This window comes from Urocampus carinirostris, chromosome 2 (assembly GCF_059441175.1).
Source record: "Urocampus carinirostris isolate Australia breed hairy pipefish chromosome 2, RoL_Ucar_1.0, whole genome shotgun sequence".
Taxonomy (NCBI): domain Eukaryota; kingdom Metazoa; phylum Chordata; class Actinopteri; order Syngnathiformes; family Syngnathidae; genus Urocampus; species Urocampus carinirostris.
In genome coordinates this window covers 34,743,949-34,763,842 of record NC_142350.1, presented here as the reverse complement: position 1 = coordinate 34,763,842, position 19,894 = coordinate 34,743,949, and the positions used below count along the sequence as shown (strand labels likewise).

General features: G+C 38.9%; 1 protein-coding gene across 1 annotated transcript in view; it reads left to right on the top strand.

Moving 5' to 3' along the window:
• LOC148371728 (IgGFc-binding protein-like) overlaps positions 1-19,894 on the top strand; it is a 55,610-nt gene that overhangs the window by 27,862 nt on the left and 7,854 nt on the right. Inside the window, exons 19-29 of the mRNA XM_088327926.1 lie at positions 513-698; positions 1,594-2,027; positions 2,982-3,100; positions 3,174-3,370; positions 5,834-5,972; positions 6,890-7,072; positions 9,013-9,158; positions 10,426-10,772; positions 12,844-13,067; positions 15,018-15,159; positions 18,021-18,357. Of these exons, the coding sequence (XP_088184052.1) occupies positions 513-698; positions 1,594-2,027; positions 2,982-3,100; positions 3,174-3,370; positions 5,834-5,972; positions 6,890-7,072; positions 9,013-9,158; positions 10,426-10,772; positions 12,844-13,067; positions 15,018-15,159; positions 18,021-18,357 (2,454 nt within the window). The remainder of the gene's footprint in view (positions 1-512; positions 699-1,593; positions 2,028-2,981; positions 3,101-3,173; positions 3,371-5,833; positions 5,973-6,889; positions 7,073-9,012; positions 9,159-10,425; positions 10,773-12,843; positions 13,068-15,017; positions 15,160-18,020; positions 18,358-19,894) is intronic.

Below are 19,894 nucleotides of genomic sequence, written 5' to 3'. Positions count from 1 at the left end.
TGCTATAGAGTAGAAGTGTATTTTAAGCTTAGATTTAAACATTTCCACTGAGGTTGCAGCACGGATCTCAGGGGGAAGAGCATTCCACAGCACCGGTGCCCGGATGGAGAACGCTCTCGAACCAGCGGAACACTTCTTGGCATTACTGTTCCTGCACTGCTAAAACCTTTATTTGTGTTCCTGTTTAATCTTTGAAACCAGTACAATTAAGACAAAAATGGTATGTTTTTTATAGCTCCTCCTTAAGTTTGTATAGCGTGGTGAGTTGGTGCATTCACTCACCAGTTAAAACATTCAATGCTAAACCTGACCATCCTGCTTTCCTACTGTTTGTGAATTAACATGTTCTGCCAAAAGCCCATCATGTCATCCATATTTATAATTTGTGGATTACTGGATTACTACATTCAATTTGACATTCTGATCCGGCCCGTCTGAGAACAGAACTTCTGGATCCAGCCTCGGAGCTAAACTGAGTTTGACATTCTTGATCTATTTTTTTTTTTTTCTAGGCTTATCCACTGGTGGGGAATTGCTTGTTTAAGTTATCAGAGGTGGAGGATGAAGAGCGTTTGGCATCTTATTCAGTGTTGGTTCAGCAACAAACCAACAAAGATGGGGATGTTTCTCGTAGTGTGGAGCTTCGAGTGTATGACATGGAGATCACCATGGAGACGGGCATTGTTTGGGAGATTAAGGTGCGATTTTATTCACCATTACTCATCTTAATTAAGTTTGTAATACTGAGATGGGGATTTCCAGTTTGAGAAACTGAAATACCGGCAACAGTTAGGATTAAGTCACAGGAACGTCCTTCTATTTAATGGACAAGTAAACGTGATCCTGATTAAGAAGACCTATGGCGAAAGGTATATTTTGGCTGGGTTTTTACTTGGATGGAATTCCTATTTCTGGTTGTATTAAGTAGGGTTTATGCAAAAGGAGAAACTAGATATGACGCAACCTTCCAGTTAAAGTGACAAATGATATACTGAATCTTCGGTTCCTGTTCAAGTAAAATGACAGTGTTTTAAGCACAGTAGCTGCCTCATTGTTGTCTCTTGAAAACTTTGATAACTGTATATACTCGTATAAAACTCAAATTTGAAGTTATAAAATACAACATTGAAATCAGGAGGTTGGCTTACATGCGCATAAAAAAAAATGAACTCAGGACCGGCAGAGCCACCTAAGCAAGCCGGTGCAGTCTCCTCATGCTCCCCTCTTTATTGCTGTTCAGTCAATCTGTGCCGTCCTGATTGTTTGAGAGAACATCTTATTTTAGAGTGATTTATTGCATTTCAATGCATTTATTTTGCGTCAATAATGTGTCCCTAATAATTTAGCGATTAGGGGAAGAAAAAGTAGAAAATAGTGACAATGTTCAAGTCAAAGAAGGAAATCATTGCGAAATATGTAAACATTGCACAAGTGTCTGCCATTGAAGCACTGTTTAAAAGGCACAATTAATGGTTCAAAGACACTTTATTTTCCTCTTATAAGGGGTTTATAACCTTAGATCTGAAATCCCCGTTCTCTGGGTTTGACAATTCTTATCTTATTTGACTTGCCCTGTTTTTGTGTGCACAACAGGTCGACGGCATTCGAATCTCCCTACCCACCTCATTAGCAGATGGAAATGTGCAAGCGTATCAAAATGGCATCAACATCGTCATAGAAACTGACTTTGCTCTAAAGTTGACCTATGACACGTCAGCAGGCGTCATGTTACAAATCCCATCCACCTACCAAGGTCTACCAACTGGTCTCTGTGGCAACTACAATGAGAAGACTTCAGATGACTTGCCGTCGGACGGAGGAAAGGCACCGAACGTCTCTGCTTTTGTTGTCAGTGAGGATGATGAAACCTGCGAGACGGGTTGCGAAGGAGCTTCCTGTCCTGACCCAGATGGAGAAAAGATCCCAGAAGCAGAAAAGGATTGTGACATCATCAAAGATCCGAAGGGGCCTTTTTTGGAATGCCACGCCACCGTGTCCCCTACGCCCAACTTTGAAGCTTGCGTCAGGTTTGGAAATCAGCTAGTAACTAAACAATAGACAATGTCGGAATTAAACTGTCAAAAACCCACTCGAGGTGGTGCAGTTCGGAAACAACTGATTAGAACAGTAAACGCTGGTCTTTTTACAGGCAGGGTTTGGTACATGGGAAGTCAGGTAGCAAGGCAGCAATCGTAATCCAAGAGACAGGCGAGGTTTCGGTATTCCAGTACACCTAAGCAAGGAAGGTGACAGTCCAAGAGTTGGTCAGCCAGTACTTTGTGACCTGGAAGTGCAGGGTTTGGTACACTGGTATAACAGAAGGCTGACACAGGAGTGACATTGAAGACAAAAGACTAGAACAGAGCCAGAGTGAATAAATAGTAAAGCGGAAGGGTCCTGATGGGAAATCAAGACAAGTGATCAAAGCTGTCAGGAGAAAAATTGAACCCAGAAGTGAGTGCCAAATAAAGTAGGTCAAAAGAGATAAGAGAGATAAAAGAGGGAGAGTAATAGATAGAGAGGGCATCAACAGAGAAACGGGAACATGAGTGCAGGGTTGTGATGTAAACTTTTACGATATATTTCCTCTAAAGTCTAGATTAGTGATTCTCAAGTGAGATGAATATGGGGTAACATTTTTTTTTAATAAAAGGTGAAAAAAAGTTGAACACAAATAAAAATAATTTCTAAAAAAATACATTATTTGGTATATAATGCAAAATCACAATATGTTACTTAAATTCACTGGCCTAAAACTCCAATGTCCCAACTTCTCATATCATACGGCATGTCGATGATTTTGAAACCTTATTTTGAATTACAATAATGATTCTTTTTTTCATTTTTGGGGGGGAATTACTCATGCGTGACAATGTGTACCGCTTTTTAATGTCAAAGTGTTGGCATGTCCATATAATTCTGTTTACTTCTGTATTTGTATGCTGTCTGACTGAATATTGCAATCCACTTTTTCTTTCAAGGGAGATTTCCTCAGGAAAAAGAGAGCAGGACGTTCTGTGTCGTCACATTCAGAATTATGCGCACGCATGCCAACTAGCCGGCACCAAGATTAGTAGTTGGAGGACTGACGCCTTTTGTCGTGAGTTCTGACGTAAACTGTCGAAGTTTGATAGTTATTTGAGGTCGAGTTGTTTTTTTCTCAATCTTTGTAGCTATAAAGTGTCAAGCCGGGAGTCACTATGAGCTCTGTTCTTCTTCCTGCTCGTCCACCTGTGCCTCTCTGGAGACCTTAAAACCTTGCCCGATGTGCCAGGAGGGATGCCAATGTGACGATGGACTCATGTCCAATGGGGACCAATGTGTGCCTATGGAGAAATGTGGCTGCGTTGTGGACGGACAATATTACAAGGTCAGGTGGAATGTGATGTGGAATTTGACAAGTTACTGCTTCATCAGTGACGCTCAATGTTTGTAACATGCTATTCAGTAGGGGTCACCAACTATTGAAACACTTAAATCTAACATGAAGTCATATCGTGTTCATTTGTATAGCCCTCAATCACAAAGAGTCTCAAAGGGCTGCACAGACCACAAACTGTTATTACACCATCCCCTGATCTAAATGAGAGCAAGGAAAAACTAAAAAAAACCTTAGCATGAGGAAAATTAAGAAACCTTGAGAAGGGACCGCACATGAGGTGATCCCCCTTCCAGGAGGACCAAGCTGCAATGGATCTTGCATAACAAACAATAAAATCAAAAATAAAATATAAAATAATTAAAGTATATAAAGTATAAAATTAAAAAGATGAAAAGAATATCCAAGTTGCAATCGATGTAGCATTAACAAACAATACACATGAAATATGGGTCACTCATAAGCTAAAGAATATAAGTGTGTTTTAAGCCTACATTTAAACAGTTCCACTGAGATTGCAGATCCAACCTCAGAGTTTTATTATTTGGCTAATGACAATAAAAACAAGAAAAATTGGTTCAAAATTGGTTATTCAACACACTGCGGATTTGTAAAATAATAAAATAAAAATGCCTTATCTAAAACCAAGTAGGCACAGTGCTTGGTCAGTCGAGACATACATCCTTAAATTAACCTCTCAATTTTTAAGGAAAAGGCAAGTATTTAATATATCAAAATCAAGTAACCATTTTATTTCTCTGTAAAACAAAAACTGGCTTGTTAGCAGCAGTAGAACAATAAAAAAAACTAAAATGTCTATTTTGTGAAGTCCATTCTGGGGTCAACTGCAAAGTCAGTAACTGAAGAACTTTTAAACAATTCAAACAGTTCTAACAACTGACATTTTTTTGACATTTTAACAACTGACCTTGTTCGTAGGACTGCATGAACTTAATTTCAAATACGTTTGTCGGGCACAGTCTTGCATAATGCTCAAGCTCTGTTTCATGGCAAAATCAACGAGTATGAAATTTAAATGCATGATAAAAAAATGTGCTTGATTGTTACTTGAATCTTACAGAGGTGAGTCAGACACAGTTTCTTTCAACTGCAATGATACACAAAGTCTACTGTGTAAACTTTGCAAGTAGTCTTTTAATTGGCCATACTCAGGCTAAATTGCTGTATGTTACCATTCGAGACAGGGACACTATTGCTCATGTTCAACTCTCAGCAGAGATTATAATCGTGTAAAATGCCTCACTCTATTGTAAAAAGGTGTCTGGTGACAATCGTTGACAATGAAATGCTGAAAGTCTGGCCAAAATATGAAATGGAAATGGGGCTATTTGGTCACTTTGAGTCTCTGTAGTTTGTATTTTTCCTTGTGCTTTGTTCAACATTTTGCGGTGGCAGGCCAAAATGCGGAGAAGCAGGAGGAAGGTGTTATCAACAAAGGGGGTTTTATTAACAAAAACAGGAAAAAAACAAACATAAAACAACCAGGTCTGGAAACAACTTGCAAAGTGTCGATACAAGTAACAAAAACACAAACTGGACAGTGATCCGATGCAGTGTAATGTTCAAAATGTCCTTTTAAAGGGTTCTGGATAATTGGGCACAGGTGTGTGATAATTGGACACACCTTTGTCCAGTTCGAACCCTTTTTGGGGCCCTCTGGTGGTAGAAGGCATGTCAGACCCTAACAGCTTTGTAGCACTCATTTTCGATTGCTCTATACCAGGGGTTTCCATTGTTGTGCCCGCGGGCACCAGGTAGTCCTCTATTAACACATAAGTAGCCCGCAGACAGGTTCTGAAAAATTGGTCACCAGTGATGAGTTATTCTTATTTTCAAAGACATTTGATTTATAACAGGCATCGTGTTTTTGTGGTGTACTGAGCCTATTTTAACTCTACTTTTAATAGTCACAACCTGATAATAACGGTAACAATATAGTAATATCTTAATGAGTTGTTACATTAGAAATTAATTTGAAACTGACATGGATTGGAGCACAGCGGCGCAGTGGTTAGCGCGTGTGCGGCACAGTTCTGGGGTCATGAGATCGAACCCCCTGTGTGGAGTTTGCATGTTCTCCCCGTGCTTGCGTGGGTTTCCTCCGGGCACTCCGGTTTCCTCCCACATTCCAAAAACATGCATGTCAGGTTAATTGGTCGGTCCAACTTGTCCCTAGGTGTGAATGAGTGAGCGAATTGTCTGTCCTTGTGTGCCCTGCGACTGGCTGGCAACCAGCTCAGGGTGTCCCCTGCCCACTGCCCGAAGATAACTGGGATGGGCTCCAGCTCCTCCGCGACCCTACTGAGGATAAGCGGTGCAGATAATGGATGGATGGATGGATGAGATGGATTGAACTGGGTGGATTTTGCTACCTACCATGGCGCATACTTATATTCAACATTCTATTCATAGAGTGATTCTTTCTTTCCCCAGTCAAACACACCCATTTTTAAGGAGGACTGTTCTGAACACTGTGTCTGCCAGTCCGGACAGTTCATCTGTAATCCCACAAAGTGCCAGGAGGGGGAGGAGTGCGCCACTAAAAATGGAATTATGGGCTGCTTCTCCACGGGTAAGTGCTCAAATTTGTGAGCTCACACATACAGTCTTGGCTCCATGGAATCTAGCTGCACAAGGCAAAATGTTTCACATGACGGAAAATGTTATGCACATTTTATTCGAAACAAGTCTTTTTAGTCATCACAATTCTGTTCAGCTTCACGGTTGTTTTGACCAGGCGGTTGGCAATACTTGGGATTTTGGTATTAATCCGTTCCGAACAAATTATGGGCAGAATCAATCAATACCGATCCAATACCGATACTTATGGTTTGGAAATCATCATCACTGAATAATTGACCTACTTGCGTTTGCTAGTTTATAATTATGATTATACAAAGCTCAAAGATTACAAACTATTGATTTTTTTTTTTATCAGAAAACTACAAAATGTACTTCAAAAGAATAAAAAATGAAATGCCTTCGACTACAACTGTTTTAGAACAAGATACAAGGGAGTCATACCAAAAAAGTAGAAACGTTACCAAAATACAAATATAACAATGTCAAAATGAGAACTATACCTTCCAAAATATTTTGAAAACAAAGTTGGAAAGTTCAAGTAATGTAAACAATACAATGTAAAAAAAATCACTATGAAAAAAAAACATTTACAAAACAACTGATTTAGAACTAAATTAAAGAGGGTCAAACAAAAAAGAAGCAATGGTAACAAAAATACAAATACTACATAAGAATGTCAATAAGATAATTTAAACACCTTCCACTGCATAATATTTTGAAGTAAGCTGTGTAAATAAAATGTTAATACAAGTGGATCAAATTTGAAAATGATAATGTACTTATTACCTTACATTCCACGAACAACATTATATTTCTAGTCAAAACAGAAAGACAGTATCAATCCCAGGACAATAATATTGATCTGGTCCGCGTACTTGCTCAGTATCCATCTGTGTCTGTTTTCAGATCCGTGTGCCGAGGTTGTGTGCAGGGCAAAAGAGCACTGTGAAATTTCAGAAGGTCAAGGAACGTGCGTGGCAGACAGTAGTGTTGTCTGCTGGGCTTTCGGGGACCCGCACTACACTACATTTGATGGCTGGGGTTACTCTTTCCAGGGAACCTGCACATACGTTCTGGTCAATACCACAGGTTTGTCTTTTATTATAGCTTCCCTCTTTAAAAAGTGATTTCAGCAGGAGCATGCATTCAGGGGAGGCCGGTGAAGTAGTGCCTCCCTCTTTTCATGGAAATATATGAAATGATTATATTTAGTCAGTGTTGAATTTATTCACAATTTCTGGATTTTCTTTTTAAAAACGGCAGTTAATACATTATTTTATGTACGTAACATTAAAATAATTAGTATGTAAAGTAGTACTGTGCGTCTACAGATTCAGAGTGAGGCACGCAATTTTCTTGCCTCATGGCAGAGTGTGATAGTGAGACCAATGATTCTTATTTGGCGCACACTTCAGCACCAAACAATATATTAGTGATAGTTAGCAAGCTAACACCAAGTCAGGCCATCCATTATTTTTTTTCAGGTTACTTGTTTTTTTCCTAATGAAAGATGACCTGTCAATTAGAAGAAGCATTACGTAATGAATTAACTGTGCTGGGCGTCTGTAAATGCAGACTGAGGCATGCATTTCTCTTACCTCATGGCAGAGGGCGATAGTGAGAACAACAATTCTGAATTGGCGCACATACTTAGCCCCCCAAAAAAAATAAAATTCGTGATAGTATTAGAAAGCCAACAGCAAGTCACGACGCCCGATATTTTATTCTGGGTACATGGAGAGTTTTTTGTAAAGGAAGATTATTGATACTTTTATTCAAAAGGACAGCACATAAGTTAAGGTAAGCCAATAAAAATGTTTTGAATCATGCTATAGTTTATATATTGCTTTCTTGCTCCGCTAATCAAATGATAAATAAGAATTACATTCATTTATTTGTGAATCTCATTGTGCCACACCAAACAAGAACTGTAAGTCATTATTTCCAATTTTAGAAAAACACCATTTGTTATTCACAATATTAAATGCACTCATGTCCTTTTTTCCTTAGGAACACAAGACAAGCATAAGCAAATGTATGAAAAAAGCTAGATTTTGAAAGTTGAATAGATTTATTTTGTATTGTGTGTTCATATGTACTATTGATCGTCAGTATGCAAAATAAAGCCACATGTTGATGACTATTGATCACTATGATGGCCTGTTAGTTAGCAAATCAGAGCATGCAATGAAGGAAAACCATTATCACGTCAATTACAAGGTTCGTACACTTTTTTTATGGACAAATCAAGCACTTTATAAGGACTTTTAGGCCAATTTTCAAATTTCTCCAGTTCTATTAATAAAAGAAAATCAAGTTTGAATTGTGTACTCTTCTGAGCCACAAATATATCTGTGCATTTATCAATACATATTAGTTTTAGATCTTGAGTAATCGCAAATATATTTGCAAATCTCCCCCAATACAGATGTTGGGTAAAATTGAAAGTAATATGTAGCTTACATTTTCATTTGCAGGAAGTTCTTCCCATTACAATGTACTGCTGGGAAACGCTATTTTAATTTTTTGCATGGCTCATAATAAATGCTCCTTATTGATATGTAATTCTTGGACTAATACACTTTTAATAGTGCCCTGTTTAGGTGTAGAATGCACCTGGAGTCTTGTGCGCGACCCATACGAAAATGCCATACAAACTAATGCTAGCTGGCGTTAATCATGAGGGAAACAGAAATCAAATGGCAAAGAGAAGCTACCAAAAAACAGTGTCAGCAAGTTTTTTTTAGTATTTGATCCAAATTTTAAGCACTTTTCAATCCTTCAAAAGGATTTCAAGCATCTGTACGAACCCTGATATTGAGTTTAGAAATACAGTACGTCACTTGGTTTAGGTCCCTCTTAAAAAAATCTGAGTTGCTGGATTTCAGTGCAGTTCAACATATATAAAGCATGACAATTTGTTATGGGGAAAGAAAAAACACCCACATCAAACATCTTTGAGAAGGCAAGTTCAACGAACATCAAGGAGCTCACGTGAGTTAGTTTTGATCTCATTTCAACCCCGACAGGTGTCGATCGGACCCTGCCAGAGGTAACAGTGACAAGCAAAAACGAACTCCGTGGGAACTCAGAAGGCTCCTTTGTGCGTTCGGCCACCGTGGAGTTGTTAGGCCACACCATCTTCATTCCCACACATAAAAGAGGTTTTGTTTTGGTAAGTTTCACATCCTGCCAGCCTATTGACGAGAAAATCACTGTAGGGATATTCTTTTCAGTGAAACAAGGTTTCAGTTTTGCAAAGATCTGCTCAGAAGGTGGCCAGGTGTAGCAGAATAATTGTAAAACCGACCAGGATTTAAAGGGACAGTGTGTATTATTTGGTGCCTGGTGGTTATTTATTTATTATTATTATTTATTCAACAAAAAACATGACTTTAAAAGGACAATAATACATTGAAGGTGGGGTGCAGGATTAGAAAACTTAAGCCTGCAATCATGACTTTAAGCCAGGAGATGGCGGCAGAGAATAACACATGGACATGCATTTTTCACCCGGTCAATAAACTCTTTTTTTTAATCTTCTTTGTGGTTTGGATTAGTATTTTGAATTAGAAATAGGCCTATTTTTACTTTTACCATTCTGTGCTCCACTGACAAATAGAAATTTAGAGAAAAATCTCTCAGGTACTCCCCTAACCCCCTTTCCTTGAACCAAACGTGTTCTGCTCCAAACAGCTCAGCTAAAAGTAAGATAAAAGCAGATAGTAGCAATGGAAAAGAAAGCATAAGGTCTCTTTGAACTCAGTAGGGCATTGCTAACACATACCTAATAGAGAAAATATTGAACTTGTTTGATATCAATCTCCAGTGTCTGCTATCGTTCCCGTCTATTTTGTCCTGTTTGATATCAATCTCCAGTGTCTGGTATCGTTCCCGTCTATTTTGTCCTGTTTGATATCGATCCCGAGTGTCTGGTATTGTTCTTGTCTATTTTGTCCTGTTTGATATCGATCTCCAGTGTCTGGTATCATTCCCGTCTTTTTTGTCCTGCTTGTTATCGGACTCCTGTCTCCAGTGTCTGATATCAATCCTGTCTGTCCCGTCTTGTCCGGTATCGACCCCATCTGTCTGGTATCTGCTCGTGTAACTGGTATCGATCTCGTCGGCCTCTGGCTTCCTGTCGTTCCACACCAGACTGTTGCCTTACTTCTTCCGCCCAGCGTTTGTGTTAACGTGCATGACTGCCCCATTTCCCGTAAAATAAAGCTTGTGTGAGAAACGTTACGCATCTGGGTCCTCCTCCTGTTCTGGTTCTGACAGTGAGTGGGTGGCAACCAGTTCAGGGTGTCCCCTGCCCACTGCCCAAGGACAGCTGAGATGGGCTCCAGCACCCCTGCGACCCTACTGAGGATAAGCAGTCCAGATAATGGATTGATGAATGACTTCCTTCAATTTATTTCTCTTGTTCTTCTCTTTTTTAGGTGGATGGCATTAAGAAAGGACTTCCCGTATCCTTGGAAGAAGGCAGCATTTCTATAACCGAATCAGGAATTCGAGGAATATTGGAGAGTGATATCGGAGTCACGGTCACATTTGATTGGGCAACATTGGTGATGGTTTCCCTCAGCAGCAGCTACTACGGCAATGTAGTTGGCCTCTGTGGCAACTACAACGATAACAAGGACGACGAAATGACGATTCTCGGTGGTGGGGCTGCAGCAAACGTAACTGACTGGGCGGGGACGTTGAGCATCCCTGATGGCGACCCCTTCTGTTACCATTACTGCGACGGTGTTTGTCCTCAATGCTCTCAAGAGGACCAAATACGGTAACATATGACAGATCACAATTATTTATAAATGACAATTTTGCAACTGACTTCTTGTAGTTCACGGTTCCCTTAATCCCCTGGGTCATCGGGGCACCACTTCCTGTAACAAGTACATGTAAAACGTCAAAGTATTTGATAATTAGTATGACTTATAGTCAAGTGTTTCTGCATGTTTAGACACCAGGATTGTTATTGAATCACTAGCATTGAGAGAAACTAAATATAGTACATATGAAATACCTGAATATTGTTTGTCTGCTAACAACACTCGGATGCAGGATTTTCTCTATCTTTTCTGTCTCTTTGCCCGCATGTGGCTGCTCTGACGCTTGCTCAGCAAAAAATAAAGCTTCTGGTCTATTTGCAAATACCTTTCTATCATTTTTTGGGGTAAATTTGAATTTTTACTATTTTTACTATTTTATTTTTGGTCATTATCATGGGTACATTAATTTCTTACTCAAACATTTTTAAATGTCTGCCCATCAGTTCCTTGGATTGGTATTTAGCATGAAAAAAATCTAATTAAATCAAATGTTAGTAAGAAATTGTATTTGTTTAAGACATAAAACAAGATTTTAACAAGACACGCATACAAACACAATTACACTTATGGAGTGTTCCTAACGTCAGTGCCACAAAGTTTTTTTTTTTTTTCAAAAAATACAAGTATGTAAAGGCTAAAAGGCAATGGGTGTGCTGAATGGATTGTTCAAATGTAATCATCTGCAAAGGATTGTATAAAGGTGTGATGGTGATGGGATGAATAAAGTATCTATCTATCTATCTATCTATCTGGTACCAACAGTGATGTATGGCTCAGCGATGCATAATGTACGATGAGATACTCAAAATTTCGGAACAAAATAGGTTTTCTCCGGTGCTTTAGGATCAAGTATCAGAATTGTCACACCGTTGCCCGTCATTGCCGAGTTTAGCCTCATCTCTTAAGAGGGGGATGACGCTTTACACTGAAAAACACCGGCGACCAGATGATGAAAGTGCTGTAGTAGAGTCAGAACGGGAAGTGGTGCCCTAACAACACTGGGGCTTGAAGGATCTGTAAATCGTGAACCGTGAATTTATAAAGTGAAAGTGTTTTTTGCACAAACTGTATCCGTACATTCTACAGAGAGTTTGTTTCTCATTTCAGTTACAGGATTTTGTCGAACTTATTGTGTTTGTGTAAAACATAGTGATGCCTAGAAGTGGGAACACCTACCTGTCAAATCTTACAATTTTGTCATATTTATAAGAATTTTTGCTAAAATACTTTAAAACGATCGTATTACAAAATGAAGTAAACTGATAAATACACATTTTGCCTACTCTGCACATTTGCCTGCTCTTAAACAAACTGTGCCTTTAAGAGACAACTTAATGATGTTAATCGTGTTCCTTAAGACATACACATTGTTAAGGTTCACGGAAATTGTGACTTGAGTGCCCAAGCATGTCTCGGACTCTCCTCTCTTACTCTTTTGTTGTTCGTAAATGAAAGTTTGATACTTCTGTGGGAATTGTTTTCTTTTAAAAAAAAAAGTTATTTTTTTCTTTGTATTTTTTGCGTTACTTGGGATTCATTATTATTTCCCTTTTGGAAATTCTGTGCAAAAGGCCCTTGCAGGTATAATTTGACCTAGTTGATTTAATGGTTAGGTTTATTTTTACACTTATTTAACCCCCTGAATAAATAAATAGAATAACCATTTTATGGGTTACAAAAAGTGTCTTTATTTTAGTTGACCTGTGCACATTTCAGTCACTCGAGGTTGACAAGTATCCGAACAGCCAATGCCTCCCTGTTTTTGGTTGCACTACACAATACAGTGGTTAAATAAAGCATACCCTCCCTTCAAAAATAATTATAATTGTTGTTATTAAACCAAAAACGATGTATGCTTACAAAAGCAATAAGAATTAAAGAAGAAAAATGGTTGTTTATTGTATTTGTCAAATATATTTTGCATTTATTTATCTTATACATTATAATTCATTGTCATTGATATTTTTTTGTTATACGGTTTATTCTAAAACGTTTTTTCTGTCCCTCTGTTTCTTTCTTTAGGTACACTGGTCCTGAATTCTGTGGCATCCTTGGCAAAAAGGATGGACCGTTTTCTGGTTGCCATGGCAGCGTGCCTGTTAGCCTGGCAATGTCCGACTGTCTGTACGACGTTTGTGTCAATGCGGGACGACATGAAGTACTTTGTGAGTCTTTGAGCAATTACATGGCCGAATGCCAGGAAGTCGCAGCTCCGGTGTCACCGTGGAGACAACAGACCAACTGTTGTGAGTTTTCCAAGAGTACCGTTGAGTTTATTTGTGAAGATGTAAGTGTTGGGCGCGTTACTGAATTAGTTTCAGTTACTAGTTACAACACTGAAAATGCAACTCAGTTACCTCCCATTTTACTGACACCAAAAAGTAGCACATCACTCCAAAAGTAACTATCTAATTACAAATTACCGTATATACCCGCATGAAGGCCAACCAACCAGAATTGCTTTAAAATGTCCACGTAATAAAAAAAAATAGAAACAAAATCGTGTACAACAGGGGTCTCAAACACAATCTACCTGGGTACCGGCGGAGCTAGGTTCTGAGGTTGGGCCAAATGGTTTTTTTTACAAAAAGTTCCCTTCACCAAATAAAAATAAAAAAACATTAGGAATTCTTGGGAAAATAAATCAATAGGGAATATATCAATCCATTATCATAAAGAGCTTCACTTAAAAGTGAAAGTGTGTATTATTCAGTGCCTCTTAGTGGTAAACAAATGTCATTCATTAAAAAAAGAATATAGATTAAAAAATTATTAAAACTACATGAACTACCAGGTAAAGAAATTTCTATTCATTTTACACAATGTGAGCCTCACCTAAAAAGAGATGAGAAGCTTTTCCGTCATTTTGCTGCTACAGGTGCCAAATAAACAAAAACTCGGCGAACGGCTGGGCATAAAATATAGAAGGTTTTTGAAGTTTCTCCATTTTCCTCATGCTGAGGTTTCTAGTTTTCGCTTGCCCTCATGTAGGTTTCAGATCAGGGGATGGTGTAATAATGTAGTCTGTAGTAGTCTGTGGTCGGTGCAGCCCTTTGAGCGTCCTTGTGATTTAGGGCTGTACAAATGAACATGACTTGACTAGTAAAATGGTGCTTTAGGGTCACTTTGCGTGTCTGTCATTTTAATTCTAGTGATTTGTAGCATTTGTTTTCAGATGCACGACAGAATAGTACAACATTTATTGGTCAAATAACACACTGTCACTTTACATTTCTTATTAAGACAAGAGCCTCAAACTATCACGCTGAAGGCTGCAAATGAACCCTAGGCCGCAAGTTTGAGAGCCCTTGTGTACCTCACCCTGGGGAAGGAGTGAACCCTATACATTTATCGGCGTAGGCAATTTTGAGAGTTTGCCACTGAACACTTTGTCGAGACACTCCATATCCATATCCACTCCGATATCTCATTCTCCGTTTTTGGGTACAGGTGTATTGCAAACGTGATTTCACAAATGAAAAGACCAAAATTCGGCACCCTTTCATGTTAAATTCTGTGCTTACATTTGTCCCATACATTTCCAGTTGGTTTGTTGTTCCAACATAAGCCACATCCCTATAATCATGCACTGCTTACCATTTATTACTGGTGAAACACAACCAAATATGTACATTCTGTATAAGATGACCCCCTAATTTCAGTATTCCATTTTATACTTGTAAATCTTGCTTAGATGCGAGTATATGGTAAGGAGCAAATCTGCATGAGGAGAAATTCAAAGACCTCACTCTCTGTGGTTAAGACTGCGCCACCATAACTGTATTTAGTTGTACTTTGTAGGTAGCTATAAACATGTTTGTTCTTATCGATGGATCAGGCGTTGTACGTAACAATATGAGTGTTAAAGACTTGATCAATAATCCGAGAACAGCACAATTTGGTATCATTATCTAATGAGTAATGCAGTACTGCTTTATGTAGTAACAACAGTTGAGCTACAAAATTGAATTAATAACGTGTTCCAGTACTCGTTCCTTTGTAATCCCAACACTGCTCATAGATAATTGCAACACATTATTATTGAATATTTGTCTTTGTTTGTTTGAAACATTTTTGAATACACGTGGTTAGAACAGCAATACTTGCAAATTGCTGTCTTTTAAAATACGCCTCGCCGTCTCTTTATTGTATTGTTTTGGTTATGAACGATTAGCATTTTCTTTCTCTACTCACAGCTATCGAGTGTCCAGCTAACAGTCATTACGAGGTGTGTGGTCCTGCCTGTCAAGCTAGCTGTGGCGCTCAACCAGAAGTCTGCCACAATTCCTGCGTTGAAGGCTGTTTCTGTGACAAGGGATTTGTTCTCAGCCGAGACGGGTGAGTGCCAACTGTGTGCTTTTTTTTCAAATCGCCATGACGTCACAATAACTACATTTAAAATGTTTGCCTGAATAAAATGGATAGGAATGGGTGGGTTCCGACCGTGTGATTGTTGATGGAAAAAGCCTGGTGGTTGGCCAGGTTTACAAAGCGCTAGGCCAACCCAAGATGTTGAAAGAGAAAACAAAAATAAAACAAAATACAAATTTGTCCGGAGCAGCAAAAGATTAAGAGCTTCATGTAAACCTTACAATGAATGCAACACCTGCTTTGTGTATCTATATTAGCTATATTAGCATAGTATCAAAATGACTACGTTTTGCAGCGCGTCCGGTGAAGAATGATGTACCCCTTGACCTCTTTATTGTAGGATACCTCCTCAAGTTTAACGTCACTACCAGATCCGGCCCAAGGCATAAGCGAAGTAAGGGGCCTCTTAGGGCCCCCAGACCAGTAGGGGCCCCCAAACAGCGGTTAACTTTTTTGGAGCCAACCTTGTTCCCATCTACGACAACAAAACTTCTACAGGAATACTAGAAAAGAACTACAAAACTAAATATCTAGTATAGAGCTTAAAAACAGGGACCTCTTATATTAATTTGCTTTCATTCAGAGAAGAAAAAACAATATAGAAATACTACAAAAATTCCATGATACAAAATACTGCAGAAATATGACCCCAGAATTACTACAAAAACACAACTACAGTAATATTACAAAAATAATATGACAAAAACAATACTATGTGAATACTTCAAAAAAATATAAAAAGTTACTAATATACTGCTTTGGAAATACATAAAAAAATAAATCTACAGAAAAACTTCAAAAATACCACTATAATACAAAACACGACCAGAAAAATATTACTGTACTACATGAATACTACTACAGAAGTATAGCAACATAAATACTGCAAAAACACAATAGAGCGATACTACAAAAACTTTACTATGGAAATACGACAATAATACTACAAAAATAAAACGACATTAATACTTAACTACGGTAATAACCTCTCCTCTCATAGTTACATATTTACACCCAGGGTTTAAATGTAATATTTATTCTGCACATTTTTAAAGCATTGGAAAACATTAGTTTGTGTCATGTTTGTCCTCGTACATTAACCATTTTGCGAGAAAAATGATTAGAAAAATATATATCCCTCCTCCAATAAGGTGCCGTAGGCGGCTCCTGAGCCACAGGTTGCCGACTAGTCACTAGGGGATACCCTACTTCATAGCATCACATTTATCTGAATCAAAGTTCAGTTGCTTGAACAGGGTACTCAATAGGTTTCCAAACATAGTATCCGTTGAAAATGGGAAAGATAATATTTAAAAAGGATTAAGAATATTCTGTCCAAGGAATTTGGTAATTTGACTTGGAAATATGATTAGTTTCCATTTTTTTTAGTATATTTGTGTGTGGTGAGGCACAGTGAGATTTACTGATAGACAAACCTATATCTTTAACATCATTTGATTTGCAGAGCAAGACAGCAATATATTAAGTGAAGCAATACCGGGAAAAAAAACATTTTAATTTAAAATTGTCCATAGTTAGATTGCTTCTTCTAAACAAAAGTATCAATACATTGGTAATCTTCAATTAAAAAAGGCAATACAACGAAAAAAAGAATACAGGATGGCTTGACTGGGGTTAGCTTGCTAGTACTATCGCTAATTCTATTGTTTGTGGCTGAGGTCTGCGCTAAATCAGAATCCTTGTTTTCATTATCGCCCTCTGACATGAGGCAATGGAATTGCATGCCTCACTCTGTTTCCGCAGTGCAGACATCACATACTACTTGTTTTAATTATATTCGTAATGTAATGTGAACAGTTTTGAACAAAAATACCCAAATTTTGAAGTTAAATATAATAATTTACCCTAAATTCCGGACTACAGGCTGCTACTTTTTTGTTCCATTTCAAACACCGCGTCTTCAATTACGGATTCTTCCATTTTTTTAGGAGGCACTGAGGAAAATGACTAGCTGCTCTTTTTCACAATGCATGCGCTCTTAATCCAGATCCCAGCAGTGACGTCTGGAAGCATTTATTTATATATTACATCACAGGAGCAAACGGGAACGTCTGACAGTCCTCGATTCAGACATCCAAATTAAAAAGCAGTGGAATTTATCTATCAAAAACGCTTCTATTTTTGTATCATCGGCATCAACATTAGGTCACTGACGTATTTTTTTAATCTCAAACAAGTGAACGCAATTTGCTCTACTCCCTCAGCAACAATAAATGACAACAACACAAAAAGACACACCTGTGTTACAACCTGGCACCATTCTCCAGAGTATCGTTGCCCTGATCCTGTCGTCTAGAAATATATGGGCTCATATTTTACAGGACTCAGCCCTCATTCATTACGGTATAATAGTATACTGGTATATGTGCTTGTCTTTGTAATAACCATCCTGAAATGTCACATGATCTGAAAACACGCAATGTAAACAACTCGAAGTAGAACGTGGCTGAAAATGGCAACAGTTGTGCTGTGGCCTGGCGCCGTTGGCTTTCTGACCCTAAGGCGTCAACACTAAATTCCGCAGTCTGCACCAGGTGTTTAGAATGTACGAAATGGACGTGAATTGGTTCATTTTTATGACTGTTTAAGCCTTTGGTTTGAAATACGATGCGGATTAGAGTTAAGTTTCATTCTTAAATCTTAGCATGCATCTTTTAATCAGATGCACTCTGTAGTCCAGAATATACAGTAAGACATTTTTAGTTTTATATTTCCATGGCGACAGGTGAGGCACAGCCTCACCGGCCTCCTCTGACTGCATGTCACTGTGTGACATGTCTTCTGATCTCCATTTTGTTGTTTTCCAGGTGTGTTGAAAAGGAAAAGGGCTGCGGATGTAGCCATTTAGGCTACTATTACCTGCCGGGCGAGGTTTTCTGGGCTGACTCGAAGTGTGAAGAGGAATGCGTGTGTGATGGCGCAACACAAACGGTGCGATGTGAGCCAAGGGGTTGTCGAACTGGAGAAGAGTGCCGAATTGAGGACGGGGTCCAGGACTGTTTCCCCATCGGCTTCAAGACTTGTTCTGCACTTGGGGATCCTCATTTCTATACCTTTGATGGACTCAGGTTTGACTTCCAAGGCAACTGCGTGTACCAGCTGGCCACTGTGTGTAAAAATGCAGAAGGTCTTCCCCACTTTGAGGTACTGATCACTATCATGAAAGTTTTCTTGTGACCAGTGTTGGGAGCATCATAAAAAATATATTTATACTAGTAACAGTTACTAGTTACTTCATTTAAAAGGTGATTCAGTTTCCCCCCCAGATTACTGATACTCACAAGTAGTGTGTTACTTTGAAAGTACCTATCTAGTTACTTTATATACTCGCATAGAAGCGGACCCCCTCATATATCTTAGCGGGCTTGAGCAATCTGGAGAGCTTGCAAACGAACAATTAGCCGAGACATTCCATACCCATTTTGTCTCTGGGCTTTGAACAACTGGAATTTCTAGATAATGTCCAAAACATTTCCTTCTTTTTGCATAAATCATCTTACAAAAAAAACAAACCAAGATTAAGCTCACCTTTACCGTAAATTATCTGCTGACGTTTGCCCAGTTGGTTTCCTGTTGATTTGTTCCTGTATAACCCTTGCCAATGCCCTGCTCAATACTAGTTACTGGTGAAACACAACTAAATATGCGCATATGATTTGAGTATTTTTATAGTTGAAAATTTAGCTTAGATGCCTCTACATACGTTTGGGAGAGTCTCTCCATTGGGAGAAATTCTGCTTCTTCGTACTCTATGCTTGAGATAGAGCCATAATAACTGTACAAAGTTGTGCTTTGTAGGTAGACATTAACACTTTGTTATTGACAGATTGAAAATTGTATGTGACTCTATGAATATTGAAGAATGGATCAGTAGTCAGAATATCACGATGTATAAATGGCTCAGATGCGAGTATATAAATTAGGCAAAATATCTATGTCAAAGACCAGAACAGGAAACAGGACCCAGTTGCGTAACGTTACTCACAGTTTTATTGGGGGAGAAAGATAGGAGCGCACACTCTATCCAGAGATTGTTGGTCGCGGGGGAGTAGCTCAAAACGCAGAAGTGGTATTTCAGTTGCGAGCGAAGGCAGAGTCCAAGAGCAGGGGCAAAAACAGATTGATGGCCGGGAGGAAAACAAAACCACAGGACAGACGACAACAGGGCTTATTGAGTCAAAATGGAGTTCGCAGACGAACCGACGAAAAAGGACTGACAGGACAGCATTTAAATACTGACAGGGAGCAGTCTGTCAACAGGCTCCAGTTGGCGCCCACAGGCGGGGCCCACAGGTGGGGCCAATTGGGCGCCATGGCAACCATGACAGAAGCTGGCGCCACACGGCGGGGGGGAATTGGGCGTCATGGCAACCGTGACAGTCGAATGATGAAAACTTCTGCCTCCTCATAATATGTGCTTGAGAAGGCGCCTGTATTAAATTCCCCTTACATTTCTTAAATGCTTCTGATGATTAGAATATTGCCTTTTACATCGTGAACAGAGGAGGAACAGTTAGCGACAAAAGGATGAAATGAGTCCCTATTTGCTTTTAATAAGTAGCGAAGTAACGCACCCCGTTGTAACGACAGTTGCCTTAGAAAATTCTATTAACAACGCGTTACAGTGCTCGTTACAAAGAAGAGTCATTTTGTTTCAGTAACGTGTTTCTCTGTCACGTGT